Source organism: Syngnathoides biaculeatus, chromosome 6, assembly GCF_019802595.1.
Source record: "Syngnathoides biaculeatus isolate LvHL_M chromosome 6, ASM1980259v1, whole genome shotgun sequence".
NCBI lineage: Eukaryota > Metazoa > Chordata > Actinopteri > Syngnathiformes > Syngnathidae > Syngnathoides > Syngnathoides biaculeatus.
This window is the reverse complement of record NC_084645.1, coordinates 11,258,582-11,274,630: the sequence shown is the minus strand read 5'-3', so window position 1 is coordinate 11,274,630 and position 16,049 is coordinate 11,258,582. Positions and strand designations below refer to the sequence as shown.

The 16,049-nt window shown below is 41.8% G+C and overlaps 1 protein-coding gene across 8 annotated transcripts in view; it reads left to right on the top strand.

Annotated features, from left to right (window-relative positions):
• Nucleotides 1–16,049, top strand: part of zcchc14 (zinc finger, CCHC domain containing 14) — a 48,941-nt gene that overhangs the window by 17,791 nt on the left and 15,101 nt on the right. For 5 of the 8 annotated variants that reach the window (XM_061821424.1, XM_061821419.1, XM_061821426.1 and 2 more), the window contains 9 exons: nt 225–295; nt 383–454; nt 602–669; nt 6,548–6,726; nt 11,378–11,420; nt 11,492–11,984; nt 12,071–12,168; nt 13,039–13,133; nt 13,311–13,463. In XM_061821424.1, coding sequence (XP_061677408.1) covers nt 225–295; nt 383–454; nt 602–669; nt 6,548–6,726; nt 11,378–11,420; nt 11,492–11,984; nt 12,071–12,168; nt 13,039–13,133; nt 13,311–13,463 — 1,272 coding nt within the window. The remainder of the gene's footprint in view (nt 1–224; nt 296–382; nt 455–601; nt 670–6,547; nt 6,727–11,377; nt 11,421–11,491; nt 11,985–12,070; nt 12,169–13,038; nt 13,134–13,310; nt 13,464–16,049) is intronic. The other 3 variants (XM_061821423.1, XM_061821420.1, XM_061821425.1) reach the window with 3 other exon arrangements.

Below are 16,049 nucleotides of genomic sequence, written 5' to 3'. Positions count from 1 at the left end.
TTTGGGTATTATAATTTCAAAACAGAGATTAAGATACATTTTACCTTGTGAAAAAATAGTGTCTCCAGGGCTCAGGAGGAACAGAAATAAAGCAATGGAATCTTTTAAAATGGCATTTGTACTGTGTGAGAGTCGGACTAATTTACCATTGTTACAATATGTATTTATTCTAGAGAACATCATATTCTTTGTCAGACTTAAAATTTGATGACTGCTTTTTATAGTGGCAATTGAAAGAGTTGCATTGCGAGGAGTGACACACAGGTTTGAAGACAAAAGTGATTATATGTTTGAGGTGGGTAAGCATACAAGTTAACTCTTCTGATGACACTTTAAACGTGATTAATCATACAGTTTATTTTTGTTACTCCTTTTCCTTCAGGCCAGCTGGTCTGATGGCTTTGTCTCATCAGTTGTCCGAAGTCAACAGGAGGTTACTGAGCTACTTTCACAGGTGAGGACAATATATTCACAATAGTACTCACTCTGTTCTTTCCTACAGCTCTATTGAAATATGTTTATATAATTTTCACATCAGTAATGTGCATATGATTTTACTTTTTTTAAAATATTTGTATTTCATGTTTATTTTCTCTCTTAGTTATCACAGGCATTTCCTGATGAACGACTAGAGAAGCTCTTGCCTCAGTCTAGTGATTCAGATGCCAGGTTAGTTTCGTGAAGTCTTTTTGTCCTATGTAAGGTGACAACTGACCTCATAAAGTATGTACATTGAATTATCAATTTTATGATGAAAAATGTCCATACATCTTACACCTCCCAATTTGTACTGCAATTAGATGCTGATAGAAGATGAATGCTTGCTAACATATAAGCGTGATGATTCACAGTCAGTTTTGTCTGATTCAAGAAAGCAACATATAAGGAATACAATGATGAACTAATGACAGGTGTAATCAGGAACAGCACAATTAAACTCAATTTCCAACATTGATGATTGAAATTTCTGCAAAATAAAACACATTTGTAAAGAGTAGTAGATGACAGCGCGTGCACACACAGCGGGTCCTCTTGCACTATACATGATTGTGTTTTTGTTTCTTTTTTTAATGTGAACTAAGTGTGTGTGTTTGTCTTCATCCTGCCCTCATGCCCCATTGCACACTTACTCCAAAGCGTTTCTGCTTGACATTCGTAGAACGTTATTTTTTTCAAGTGCAACATGACTGTGGTCTGCTCTGGAGGCCAGTGCAATCCCTGACTCCAACTCCTGTACCCAGCCCACAGTGGAGGTGCCATGAGCAGAACAGAAGGAAGCAGAAGAGGGGTAACCATAGAGGTGTCAAAGATAGATTAGCAGCTAGCCCCCGCTGGCCAGCTCTCCTTTCACCTTGGCCAACATACCCTTGTTGGACAACAAGATGCGCTATATCCATTTACTGTACTCCGCACATCTAAAAAAAGTGAATGAATGGTGTTTTTGCTTTCGTGGAAATATGACCTCCAGGAGTACATAGAGACGGTCGGTGCCCACATGAAGAAGTTCATGGACGATGTTACTGTCACCCGAAGCATCTCCATCATGCCCAATCAGAAGACATGGCTGACAGGGGAAGTCTACAGACTCCTGAAGGCCTGGAATGCTGCCTTAAGAGCTGGGGATGGGGTGAGCCGAAGGACAGCCAGGGCCAACTTGTCACGTGGCATCAGAAAAGCTAAGGGGCAGTACTCCAGGAAGATTGCCAACTGCTTCGGCGACAGCAAAGACTCCAGGAACCTGTGGCGTGGTATCCAGACCATAACGGACTACTGGCCCCCTCCACAGACGTGTGATTATTCCTCTTCTCTGGTGGATTAGTTCAATAATTTCTTTGTTCGAAACACCCCAGCACAGAAGATCCTGCCGCCTCCTTGTGACCGGGGCCTGCTGCTTTTTCCAGACATGCGGAGATCACTAAGAAGTACCAACGCAAGGAAAGCCTCTTGACCGGACGACATTCCTGGCCACGTCCTGAATGACTGTGCAGATGACCTCACAGATGTTCTCACAGACATCTTCAACACCTCAATGTTGTCCTAACTTGCCTCAAAGCCACCAAAGTAGCCATCTCCCTCCAGCTCCAGTGACTACCACCTGGTTGCACTCACTCCCATCATTATGAATTGCTTTGAATAGTCATATAGGACATAAAATCCTCCCTCGCCCTGACTCTGGATCCCTACCAGTTTGCTTATTGGTCCAACCCCTCGACCGATGATGATATCTCCATTGCCATCCACAAAGCCGTAACTCACCTGGAGACCCCCCAAAGATGTGTGCTGAGCCCCCTCGGCTTCCAAAATGGAACTTTTTGGTCAGAATTCTACTGACCGTGTATGGAGGAAGACGAATGATGAGTTCCATCCCAAGAAAACCATCCCTACTGTGAAGCATGGGGTGGTAGCATCATGCTTTGGGGGTGTTTTTCTGGACATGGGACAGGACGACTGCACTGTATTAAGGAGAGGATGACCGCGACCATGTATTGTTACATTTTGGGGAAAAACCTCTTTCCCTCAGTCAGAGCATTAAAGATGGGTCGTGGCTGGGTCTTTCAACATGACAATGACCCGGCGTACTCAGCCAGGAAAATCAAGGACTGGCTCTGTAAAAAGCATGTCAAGGTTCTGGTGTGGCCTAGCCAGTCTCCAGACCTAAACCCAATAGAAAATCTTTGGAGAGAGCTTTAACTCCATGTTTCTCAGCAACAGCCCAGAAACCTATCTGATCAAGAGAAGATCTGTGTGAAGTAGTGGGCCAAAATCCCTCCTGCAGTGTGTGCAAGCCTGGTGAACAACTACAGGAAACGTTTGACCTCTGTAATTGCGAACAAAGGCTACTGTACCAAATATTAACATTGGTCTTTTCAGGTGTTCAAATACTTATTTGCAGCTGTGGTTGTGATTTCTGGAAATTTCTTTTTAGATTATTTCTCTCACAGTGGATATGTACCTGTGATGAAAATTTCAGACACCTCCATGATTTTTAAGTGGGAGAACTTGCAATATAGCAGGGTGTTCAAATACTTATTTTCTTCACAGTAGTATTCGCAGAGATGGCAGAGTGGTGAACTGGTAAACACATCTGCCTCAGAGTTCTATCGTCTGGGGTTCAAATCTGACGTCTGTGTCGAGTTTGCATCTTCTTCCCATGCCTTTGTGGGTTTTCGCCACAAACTCCAGTTTCCGCCACCATTACAACAAGATGCATTGTTTAGGTCAGTGGTTTTCAAACTAGGGGCATGGTGTTATGACAGGTGGGTGGGAGGTGGGGCACGAGGCTACCATCACCTCTTCATTATTAAGTGACAACCAGCTGTTCATGTTTTTGTTGATTTCCAAGGAATGTTTGCAAAGGTGAGGTCGGGGGGGAATGTCATCTCCCGAAAGGGGGGCACTGCAAAAAAAAGTTTGGTCACCCCTGGGATAGGTTAAATGGAGACTATAAATTGCCCGTATGGTGTGAATATGACCATGAATGTTTTTTGTGTGCCTTGGCTGGTGACCAGTTCAGGTTGTACCCCACCTCTCGTCCAAAGTCAGCTGAGACCACCAGTTGAGTCCACCAATACACCCGCAACCCAAGTGAGGATAAGTTGTTAAGAGAATGGATGGGTGATATGTCCGGAATCATGACTTAGTATTAATCTGCACAGCCAAGCATTCTCCTTAAAGCTTCGTCAGTCACTCACAGGGCTGACACACAAAAACACCCTCAAAACAATTTGAAAACATAAGCTACAATGTGTAACTGCTAGGGATGTCAGCAAAAAAAAAAAGAAAAAGAAAGAAAGGAAAGAAAAGTCTCGGATTAGACTGTATCAAAAATCTACCACTATTTTTTGACCACTCTTATACAGGCAGTCCATTGCAAGGTCCACTACAGCCCTTTCATCCCGCAATGCCGAGAGGGCACCCAGTTCCCACATAACAACAACAGGTTGCTACGGTGCTAACACAGGATTAAGAGTGAACTTTGCTTGCTTAAAGTCCTTTTCTGACACTGCATTTTAACTAAACTCACATGACAAAAGAAACGCATACAGTATATTGAATTTTCAGATACATAATGGCGCTTCATCAAGTGTTTTCTAATATTCCAGAGAACAAAATATGTAATCTTATGATTATTGCTGTTCAGATCAAACCAAAACCAAAAGGCCAAAATTCAAAGCTGCAATATTGGTATTGGATCAGAATTGGATCAAGACATGCCTAGTGTCTGTTTATATGATCATTCTTCATGGGTGAAGTTACAGTAAGAATAGCTAAAAGATTTTAGTCTTGAACAGCACCAATGCAGGAACAGCGCCGTGGTCCACTAATGTTGAACATTTCATTCACGTTAGAGCCTTTAGTGAACCAACTTCAACGTGAGAGGAGACCGGTAGAAACCTGGAGAAAAGCCACACAAGCAAGGGAAGACCATGCACACTCCGAATGGGAAGGCCAGAGCTAGGATTCGAACCCCAAACCTGAGAACTGTGAGATGGATTTGCTAACTAGTTATCTACATGTAACATAATTCAAATGCCCTTGTATAATCAAAAGGCCAATGTGCTGAAAGTCTTACCTGTTTTTAGTTGAAACCATCCATCCATTTTCTGAGCCGCTTATCATCACAAGGGTCGCGGGAGTTCTGGAGCCAATCCCAGCTATCATCAGGAAGGAGGCAGAGTACACTCTGAACTGGTTGCCAGCCAATCGTAGGGCACATAGAGATAGATAACAGTCGGACTCACAATCACAGCTATGGGCAATTTAGAGTCTCCAATTAATGTTTAATGTTTTTGAGATGTGGGAGGAAACCGGAGTGCCCGAAGAAAACCCACGCAGGCACGAGGGAAAACATTTAAACTCCACACAGGCGGGGCCGGTTTTTGAACCCCGGTCCTCAGAAGTGTGAGACCAACGCCCTAACACAAGGGTCTTAAAATGGTGACCTGCGGGCCATTTGCGGCCCCCACCTTAATATAAAAGTTTATGATTATTTATGAATGCCACTTTTACAGTGTCGTGTGCAAAGGTGAGGAACCTACCAATCATGCTGGGGTATTGTGGCTCTTGTGGGCGTGACATCGACCAAGCTTGATGCAAGCAGAGAAACGCTTTTCAATTAGTAAAAGTTACAGCAACTTTGCCATGGAGTGTTCACCTGTTATTCGCAGGGGTTACATTCCATACATCCCTGCAAATAACAAAAATCCACAAATAATGAATGCAGTATTAATACCCACTGGTTACACTATCATCATGCATGCCAGCATGTGCTTTTGCGTGTAAGTAAGCTACCATATGATGGCACTCTCGAAGAAGGCTCAATTGTTTTTCACATCTGTAAGCAGAAGCTTACATTGCCCTACACACTGCCTGTGTAAGCAGGCCATTACTGACACTCAGTGTAATATGAAAACTAAAATTATCACAGCACAGCAAACAGACGAGCGTAAGGAGCAAATAATAAAACACATAAAAGAATGACTTGTGAAATAATTGACAGAAAACATGCACGCTAAACGCTATTTACCTCCTCCCAGCATGCTTTGTGGCACTCTTTGTGCTAGCAGTGGCGTAAAGCTTGCTGGGAGGAGGTAAATAGCGTTCCCCACATGGGCTATGTGTGGGGCAATGTAAGGTCATTTTGCTTACAGATGTGAAATGCAATTGTTCCTCACTGCCTCATGAGTGCAATCATGTGGTGTCTTACATACACACTGAAACACTTGTTGGCATGCATGCTAACAGTGTTACCAGTGTATTTAAGTGTACGTCAATGGGCAAGTCATACAACATTTGCAAATGTTGGAACTCAAGTGTGCACAAAAGGCAGATCACATTGTAAGGCACCATGTGTAATCTGGCCCCTCGTCTATTTAGAAGAGAATTTAAGACCTTTATTGTCATGAAAATACAGTAAATTAAAAAAAAAAAAAAACTTAGAAACCGAAATCCGCAAATATGCAGGGCTGCGAATGCGTAAGAAAAAAACTCAACTCCGACATCCTTATCATATTGTGTTAAAATATAAGAACGGCATTTGAGAAGATATTTAATTATTATATTAATTGTTATATTTTAATTGATGCGCGTGCATGTGCGCCGAGGCTGCGCCCCAGCCTCAGCTAGACTCTGTATCTAGCGGCCCCAAGGGAAATTGAGTTTGAGACCCCTGTTAACAGGTTGGCCCACTGTGCCACTTAGTTGAAACTGTCTTTCAAAAAAAATTAAATATACAGAGAAAACCTTTCACACTCACATTCACATCCCCTTAAAATTTAGTCTTGAGTGAGCCTAACATAGTTTAGTTTTGAACAGTGGGAGGAAGTTGATGTACCTCGAGTGAACCCACACATGAAGAGAGAGAACACACAGTCTCCAAAATGCAAACTCAGATCCCTCTTCCTGCAAGGCAACGGAACTAACCGGTCTTCCGCTCTGCTACCGTCTGTAGATATAGTTTTTATAAGTAAATATTTGTCCTTTTATTTGGTCTATATCTGTGTTCTTTACCATGGCATAACTGTCTGCTCTTTCCACCTGTACCCAGATGTCTGACAGTGTTGCCCAGCCATGTCCTCCAGCACCACAACGTCCAATTCTTCTTCACCTCCACCGGGCCTCACTCACCTAAATGCCTCTCCCCACTCTCTTCCTCACTCCCAGACATGCCTTCCTCCACTCCCACAGCTCCTGTTGTCCCAACCTGCCCATTTATATCCAACCATAGTGAGTCTTTTATTTTTTTTCTCAATTTTACTTATTCCCGTTTTGCAGCAACCATACTCATGTAAGACTATAGAATGGATGCAAAACATGTGGTACATATATTTTTAGATGTAGCGACAGTGATTCTTGCTGGACTCTCCTGCCTGTTATGCAGTGTTGGAAGTGAGAAAGATGAGAGTGGAATGAAAAGGATAAGGTCATGTGTTGTGCCATTGAGGAGGTTGTCGTGATACTGCAAGAAGAGTTTTTGGATTGGGTTTTGAATGTGTTGGAGGAAGAGGACAGCATCTATTTTAGTCTGGTGTGGGAATTCATTGTGGTATGTTTGTGTTGGGAAGCTTAGTGTGGTGACCTCATGTTTGTCTGCTTGTGTGTGTGTGCACGTGCTTGATTCTATGAATGTGTGGCTTCATTACAGTTTATTTTTAACCTCCAGTACAGTGCATGTGTGCGTGTTTGTGTATATGCGTATCGGTGTGTGTGTTTGGGTGTGTGGGTGTGTGTTAATCTTACAGGGAGTTAAGTGTCGGGGTCAGTAATCAGCATAGTGTAAATGTAGTGTAGTGTTTACAATAATTTTTCAACTGATTTTTTTATTCTGATAGAGGGGAAAAAACCCTAATCATGATTATATCTGATTCTATGTGCATAAGATACCTCTTACCTAGTTACCTGGAAAACAATCTTTACTTTGCTTGCTTACCAGTTCACCACTGTGCCATTTTTGCAGGTGGATGGCCACAGTAAGAGAGATATTTTAAAAAGGGTCACAATGTATGATTTTTTTTTAACGGTTTATTTGTGTGATACAGCTGCAAATGAGTATTTGAACACCTGTCTATCAGCAAGAATTCTGACCCTCAAAGACCTGTTAGTCCACCTTTAAAAGTCCACCTCCACTCCATGTATTCTCCCGAATCAGATGCACCTGTGTGAGGTCGTTAGCTGCATAAAGGCACATTTCCACCCCATACAATCAGTAAGACTCAAAATCGGAACACGGCCAAGACCAAAGAGCTGCCAAAGACACCAGAGAGAAAATTGGACAACGCCACACGGCTGGAAAGGACTACGAAGTAATTGCCAAGCAGCTTAGTCAAAAAAGGTCCACTGTTGAAGCAATCATTAGAAAATGGAAGAAGCTAAACATGACAGTCAATCTCAATCAGATTGGAGCCCCATGCAAGATACCATCTCGTGGGGTCTCAGTGATCCTTAAGAAGGTGAGGAATCAGCCCAAGACTACACGACAGGACTTGGTCAATGACCTGAAAAGAGCTGGGACTACCGTTTCCAAGGTGACTGTTGGTAATACGCTAAGACATCATGGTTTGAAATCATGCATGGCACGGAAGGTTCTCCTGCTTAAACCAGCACATGTCGAGGCCCGCCTTAAGTTTGCCAATGACCATTTGGATGTTACAGGGGAGTCATGGGAGAAAGTTTTTGGTCAGATGAGACCAAAATGGAACTTCTTGGTCATAATTCCACTAACCGTGTTTGGAGGAAGACGAATGATGAGTTCCATCCCAAGAACACCAGCCCTACTGTGAAGCATGGGGGTGGTAGCATCATGCTTTGGGGGTGTTTTTCTGCACATGGGAAAGGATGACTGCACTGTATTTAGGAGATGATGACCGCGGCCATGTATTGTGAGATTTTGGGGAATAAAACCTCTTTCCCTCAGTCAGAGCATTGAAGACGGGTCTTGGCCGGGTCTTTCAACATGACAATGACCCAAAGTACTCAGCCAGGAAAATCAAGGAGTGGCTCTGTAAAAAGCATATCAAGGTTCTGGTGTGGCCTAGCCAGTCTCCAGACCTAAACCCAATAGAAAATCTTTGGAGGGAGCTGAAACGCCATGTTTCTCAGCAACAGCCCAGAAACCTGTCTGATCTAGAGATCTGTGTGAAGGAGTAGGCCAAAATCCCTCCTGCAGTGTGTGCAAACCTGGTGAACAACTACAGAAAACGTTTGACCTTTGTAATTGTAAACAAAGGCTACTGTGCCAAATATTAACATTGGTTTTGTCAGGTGTTCAAATACACATTTGCAACTGTATCACACAAATGGTTAAAAAATCATACATTGTTATTTCTGGATTTTCCTTTTTAGATTATCTCTCTCACAATGGACATCCACCTACAATGAAAATTTCAGACCCCTCCATGATTTCTAAGTGGAAGAACTTGCAATATTGCAGGGTGTTCAAATATTTATTTTATTCGCAGTACGCTATCATATGATGGCATGAGGCAATGAGGAATAATTGCATTTTACATCTGTAAGCAGAGGAATCTTACATTGCCTCACACACCGGCTCTGTAGGCAGGCCATTACTAACGATGCTGTACATACTCACGGTGTCACATTGAAACTAAAATTATCATAACTATCAAATAATAAAACAAAAGAATAACTCTCAAAATAATTGACACAACATGTACTTTAAACACTATTTACATGCTCCCAGCATATTTTGCGGCATGCTGGTGTGGCATCAAGCACCTCCATATTTTCTGCCGTTGTGTCAGGAAAGGCATCCGGCGTAAAACTGTGCCAAACAAATGTGATTGTTCATCTAAAGAATCCCACACCGGATCAGTTGTGGCCCCGGTTAACAAATCCGCCCCCGACACAGTTAACCTACAGGGACTCGGTGGAAATTCAACTACTACGTCAAAGACAAAGAGGGGGAAAGTGAATTCTTCAGCAGAAAGACAAGAGGAACGCACATAGCCTATAACTGAGTATGGGGACTTTGATTGTTTGGACAATGATGATTAGGAGAGAGGTTCATACATATATTGTGGATCCAAGAAAGCAGATGAAACGGCAGTAAGGCTAGAATGTTTGGGGCAGGGTTTAAATTATTTTACCATGGTGTTGATGGGAAGAGAATTTGGGTTATTTATTATTGTTTATTAAAGGAGGGGTTGTTTTAAAGGAAGAGTTTGCTAATAATGTCTTGGAAGTGAGAGGAGTATCAGATAGAGTGATGAGGCTGAAACTTGAAATTGAAACTGCTAGGATACAGGGCAAAATTTACAAAACAGTTGTGAGGCCGACCATGATGTACGGGTTAGAGGCAGTGGCACTAAAGAGACAACAGGAAGCAGAGCTGGAGGTAGCAAAAATAAAGATGTTGAGGTTCTCTCTAGGAGAGAGTAGGTTGGATAGGATTCAAAATGAGATCATTAGAGGGACACCCAAAGTTACATGTTTTGGAGATAAATAGAGCAGACTGAGATGGTTTGGACCCATCTATTGGAAAGTGAGTGATTATATTGGTAGAAGGGTAATGAGGATGGAGCTGCCAGCCAAAAGAGCGAGAGGAAGAACAAAGAGAAGGTTGACGGATGTGGTGAGGGAAGACATGAGGGCTGTTGGTGTTAGAGAAGAGGACGCAGGAGATTGGCTTACATGGAAAAGATGATGCACTGTGGCGACCCCAAAGGGGACAAGATAAAAGAAGAAAAGTAAGAATATATACTACTAACGTCTTTTTTGTGGACTTCAGCAAGACAATGCCAAACCACATTCTGCACCTGTTACAACAGCGTGGCTTTGTAGTAAAAGAGTGTAGTTACTGGGCTCGCCTGCCTGCAGTCCAGGCTTGTCTCCCATTTTAAATTGTGTGTGACACATTATGAAGCGTAAAATACGGCAAGGGAAACCCCGGACTGTTGAACGGCTTAATCTGTACATCAAGCAAGAATAGGAAAGAATATACCTACAAAGCTTCAACAATTCGTGTCCTCAGTTCCCAAGCTTTTATTGAATGTTGTTAAAAGAAGAGGTGATGTAACAGAGTGGTAAACATGACCCTGTCCAACCTTTTTTGGAATAAGCTGCAGCCATAAAATTCTTAATTAATGATTATTTCCTCAAAACAAAGTTTATCAGTTTGAAGATTCAATATCTCATCATTGTAATGTATTCAATTAAATATGTTGAACATGATTTGCAAATTATTGTATTCTGTTTTTATTTCACACAATGTCCCAACTTCATTGGAGTTGGGTTTGTATTTTTCACTAAGGTAAGCAAATTTCATTGCATTTATCCGATGATGGGAGTTCTGGAGCTATCAGATTCGGGGGGTTGTGATCTTGTCAACTACAGCAAACAGAGTGCGAGTATTGTTGAATTTGATGATTTAAGTGAAATGTTGTTGTCTTGCCCTCACTAACTCTTGGTTGTTGTCTGTAGAGGTTCTAGTCAATTTGGAGTTTATTTTTTCTAACTTACGTTCTGATTTTTTAGTACAATTTGATTTTGAGGTCGTTACCATCATTGTGCTCCTCCACGGTGATTTAGGTCCCCTCCACATTGTCTTAGTTTTAATAGGAGCGACAGCATTCCTGATATTTGAGATTTTCCAGGTGAAACGGTCTGAAAGTTCATCATGTTCTGCATTCACAATTTGTGGCACAGCTGTGGTCTCCCTAAACCTAGTGGCAGTACTCTCATTTATGTACCTTTTCTTAATAGACATAAAGGTTGTCTGAACCTTTAACTTGAAAGCTACTTTTTGCAGGACATAATTTCAATAACTGAAATAAAATGTAAATGGGAAGAATAACTAATACAATTTTAATTTTCAATAAATTGCAGTGTGTTTATATTTTCATTGTCATCTGTCACTCAGCAAACTCAACTGGCTGTATGTTGCAGTTCAGAGGAGCCAGCAGGTAAGAATTTGTCATTAGCCATGACTACAATGTGTAGCATTTCTGCCCTGTGACAGCTTTTCCTCTTTCAGGGCGGTGTACAGAGTTGCCAGTGTCCATCCTGTTGTCAGCACTCATAATTCTGCCATGACCCGCTGCTCCCCTCACCTTTCCTCTCTCCTTCTGCCACATCCTTCTCCACAACACTCTCCTCAGCTGTCCTCCTTCCCTTCCACGGTACCAGCCTTGCCAACACAAGGCTTCCTTACTGGGAGAGGGGATGCTTCCTCGCAGCCCCGCCCCCAAAACAAAATTCATCCACACGCATATTCTGAGGCCCTGCAGCCCTCGTTTCACCCGTTGCAACTACAAGGGACCGGTCACCTCTGTACGCAACCACAGCACTCTTCCCATTCTCAGTCCCTTTCGTATTCACTTTCTCAGCCCCGTTCCCAGCAGTGCCATGTACAGTCTCCATCACAGTCCCAGGTGAACACGCCGGAGCAAAACGGCATCTTGGACTGGCTGCGCAAGCTTCGGTTGCATAAATATTATCCGGTGTTCAAACAGTTGACAATGGAAGAGGTGGGTGCACACCACTGTCAGACAAAACTTTAAATCAAAATAACTAGAAAGGATTAATTGATCAGAGGTTTCTCTTCGTATTACAGTTTTTAGCACTGACAGAGGACGACTTAAACAAGTATGATTTAACCCAGGGAGCAAAGAAGAAACTCAAAACTCAGCTGGAGTTACAGAAGTCGGCAGAGTAAGTTGTAGTTGTGATTAAACCACTTTTCTTATGGGACTATTTGTTTTACTTCCACTTGTTAGAAACTGTTTTGGTCTATCCGTCTGATGTAGTCTATTTTTAACAATGTTAAGTAATGAACTTCCAATACTACTCAAAGCATCCCTTGCAACTGTAGTTAAACCTATATGCATATTAAAGGGATTTGTATTACATTACTGTGAGCTCAGCAGTGGATACTAACTGAGTGGGCCCAAGAGATTAGATCTACTCATACAAGATAATCAACGGAAAGAAATGCAGGAACAAGAACACATGCAACAAACGTGTTTGTGTGCATAGATTGTCACTCAGACAAGCACAACCATACATACGTAAAGGGAGGAACACAAATGCACACAGACGCGCACAGAGATCCCTGTAGCCCTTTTGATCATGTTTTCCATTTTCGCCATTTGCATTTGGCAGGAAAATGTGTGTATGTTTGTATGAATGTGTGTCTTCACATGTGCATGTTCATGCTTGAATGAGACAAACAACTACATCTTTCAGATGAAGTGCAGTGAGAACGCTGAAATAGCTTGCTAACTCCATTGTCTCCCTCTGGTGGTGATTTTTGGCCACACGCAGTCTATTTTCCCCATGAATTAGGTCACTTTAATTCATATTTGTTAATGAGCAGGATGACACAAAAATACTCATCTGTTCCTTTGTGTATGGATGAGGAATGGACCAAGGAACCCTACATTTTGTGTGGATGGAAGACTGCATACTTGTTGGTGTGTAATTTGGTGATGAGTCAAAGTTTAGTAGATCAGCCTTGGCAAAACTCCATGAGTTCCAAGTAATTTCCTTATTTTTATTGTTTGTCTTTTTTGTCTTCATCAGCAGAGAGATGAAAATGGAGAAACGGACTTGCGGTGGTATTGCTAGAGTTACGCCTTCCAGTCATATGGGACCCTCAACCCACACCTCCTCTCCAGGTAACAAAACAGCTTTATCCAAAATATCCATTGGATCTGAGAAAAGTCAGGTCAAAATAAACAAAAAGAGCAATGCGGCTATTTCTTCTCTGCTCTTGGGCAAATCAGTGTATGAGTGATCCTTTGTGTCAACCAGTCTTAACCAAAAGGAAGTCATAAATGTGTTGATGTACTCAGTAGAGCTGCGAGTGGAGGTGGACACTGTGCCTCACCATCACCCCGTTCACACAGACAGCAGCTCATCCTCTGGCTACTCCAGCTCTTCTTGTCCCCCCCGAACACTCCTCTGCTGTGACTCCACTCTGGACAGGAGCAGAGATATTTACAGGCGTAAGTTGCCTCTCTGTACCAGAGAACAATTGCAGAGGTCATCACTACAAAGAAAGGGAAGCCTCATGAAACATTGAACTCTGTGAAGGGATATTTTTGTCACATCTGTTAAATTTTTACAGACGTGTGATTATTATCCGTCGTCATGAATGTGGATAAACAAGCGATTCCCCCAGAAATAAACTCATTACAATAGTATTAACAAACACAGCAAGCACACATCACAATAACCACACGTAGCTTTGTGTGGTGATTTTAATTAAGATAGCTGGTTTGCACCAGTAAGGCAGAAGTATAGAATGGTTGATTCACGTCAGCATTTTCAGAATTGGGTTGATAAGTAGACATTTACTAGGTTGTTAAGTTTCACATGGGTGGCCAGCCACTCCAGAGTCTAACTCTTTTGCATACAAACGCAAAAAAGTCGATTTTTCATAATGCAGTATTTCCTCTGAAGATGACAGTTTGACATGATCAATTGCTATAAGTTCAAATTTTACAAACATTCCAAATTTAAAACTCAGGGAATTTATTTATCAAAGAGTGTAAAGAACTATTATTCATAAGACTGAAACTTAGAATGATTGTCAATCGCCCCCAAAATTGTATTTATCAAACGTGCGGGTACTCGTCGTATGAACACTAGTAATAAGTGCATACATCCCACTTGTAAATTGACCCCTCTGTACAGGGCACTTAACCACTCCTCCTGAAGTGACGTCACGCCACGTGCGCTGACGTAAGACAAACAATTCGTAAAAAATGGCAAATACAATACAATGCAATACATTGTTAGACGTGCAGACACCATGCTTCTGATTTCATTCAAATCAACGATATATTATAGATTCTAAATACAATACATTCTGAACTGAGAGAGACGCCATGCTTCTGATTTCATTCAATCATTCACACGTAGCAATGTTATGCTAGCGAAGAACGTCTCATTCATTTATAGGAGACGTGTATTAAAAATCAAATATAGGGCATATCTTCGTGCAAACACAGTCTGGTTAAGCTTCGGCCGCGAGCCAGCAAGAAACCGACACGTTTGTACAGTCTGATCATCGCTAAATATCGCTCAACAAAGAATAAGTGTGTCAATCGTTCACGCGTCGCGGTGTTATGCTAGCGGAGAACGTCTCATTCATTTATACGAGACATGTATTGAAAATCAAATATAGGGCATACCTTCGTGCAAACATATCCGTTCCGGTTGATATTAGATGGATTTAGTTGATGATGGGGTCTTCCACAAAGTTTGATCCATCGAAGGCATTTTTCGTACTGGGTCTTCGGTTTTGGAAAGGGTACGAATTGAACTCCACCAACTAGCCTTTCGGGATACCTGTCGTCACTATTACAAAGTCCGTGACTACACCTCTTAACCATATTTTTTGTTAAATAACCCAAATACGCGATAAAAACGCTAACAAAACCTATACTGGGCTTTGGTTTATGCAGATCTCTGGCCTCTGATTGGTCAGTGACGCGGATTCCGCAATATCCACGGAGGGGTCAATTGTCAGGCTTGCGCACGTCTTGCCTCATTTGCATTGAGAAATGCCTCCAATTGACCATCTACTCTTTAAGTAAGAGCAATCCCTTTTACTACTTTTACTTTTACTTTTACTAAATTTATTGCAGAAGGTTGAGAAAAGCAAATATCTCTGAGACCGACATCGATCGGTCTTTGTCTGAGAAGTGGAAACAAAATTAATGCAGGTGTTATCAACCAAAAAAAGAAAAAAATTGGCATGGGAGAATGTAACCATATAAATGTGTGTAAATTATTTTGGACCAATGTTGAAAATAAATAAATACTTGGTTCGAGATCAAACTCTCATTGCCAAAAAATGTGTCACAGCCCAATTATGAAAGTTATTTTTAACTGGAGGGTGACAAGTTATTAGGAACACATTGCAAGCAATAATGGCGACACGTCCTAATACATTGGTGCTAAAGTGATTTCTTCCTTTCTGATCCTTCTTTTTTTTTTTGCACATTTTCAATTAAATGATTTCCAATTTCAAACAGTAAGTGAGCTTTAAGATTTCAATTATAATTTATTTGGACAACATTTAGGTATTTGTGTTATCCTTACATATTCAGATTACATTTAGATGCACATGTACCTCGGCTACACGATGTCAGAAAAGGCAGGACTTATTGATATAGAAGACAATGATAGCGAAGTTCAAAGGGACCGGTCTGCCAGGGTAGTAAAGGATATTACTAGTGACAAAGAAGACTCCCAAGAGCAGTCTGAAAAGATTCAGGAACACTGCGGAAAGGAAAATAAGAAAAAGTGAAAAAAGTAGAACTTGCAGAAGAAAACGATTTGTGTTTGTCGTACCTGCTGAGGGAACATCTGAACGACCCATCTGTAATCTCAACCAGAAACCCCAAACCGTATTCTAACAATGAAATAAACAATCATTCTACCCCCACCTGGTCACTATAATTCCCTCCGCAGGCACGATAAACACAAGTAGTTTGCTTGAACGGGTTTAAAGAGGAATTGCGGTGGTTTGGATGACCAATGTATCCAATAGGTCGTGTAATATGTACTCTATCTTGACAATG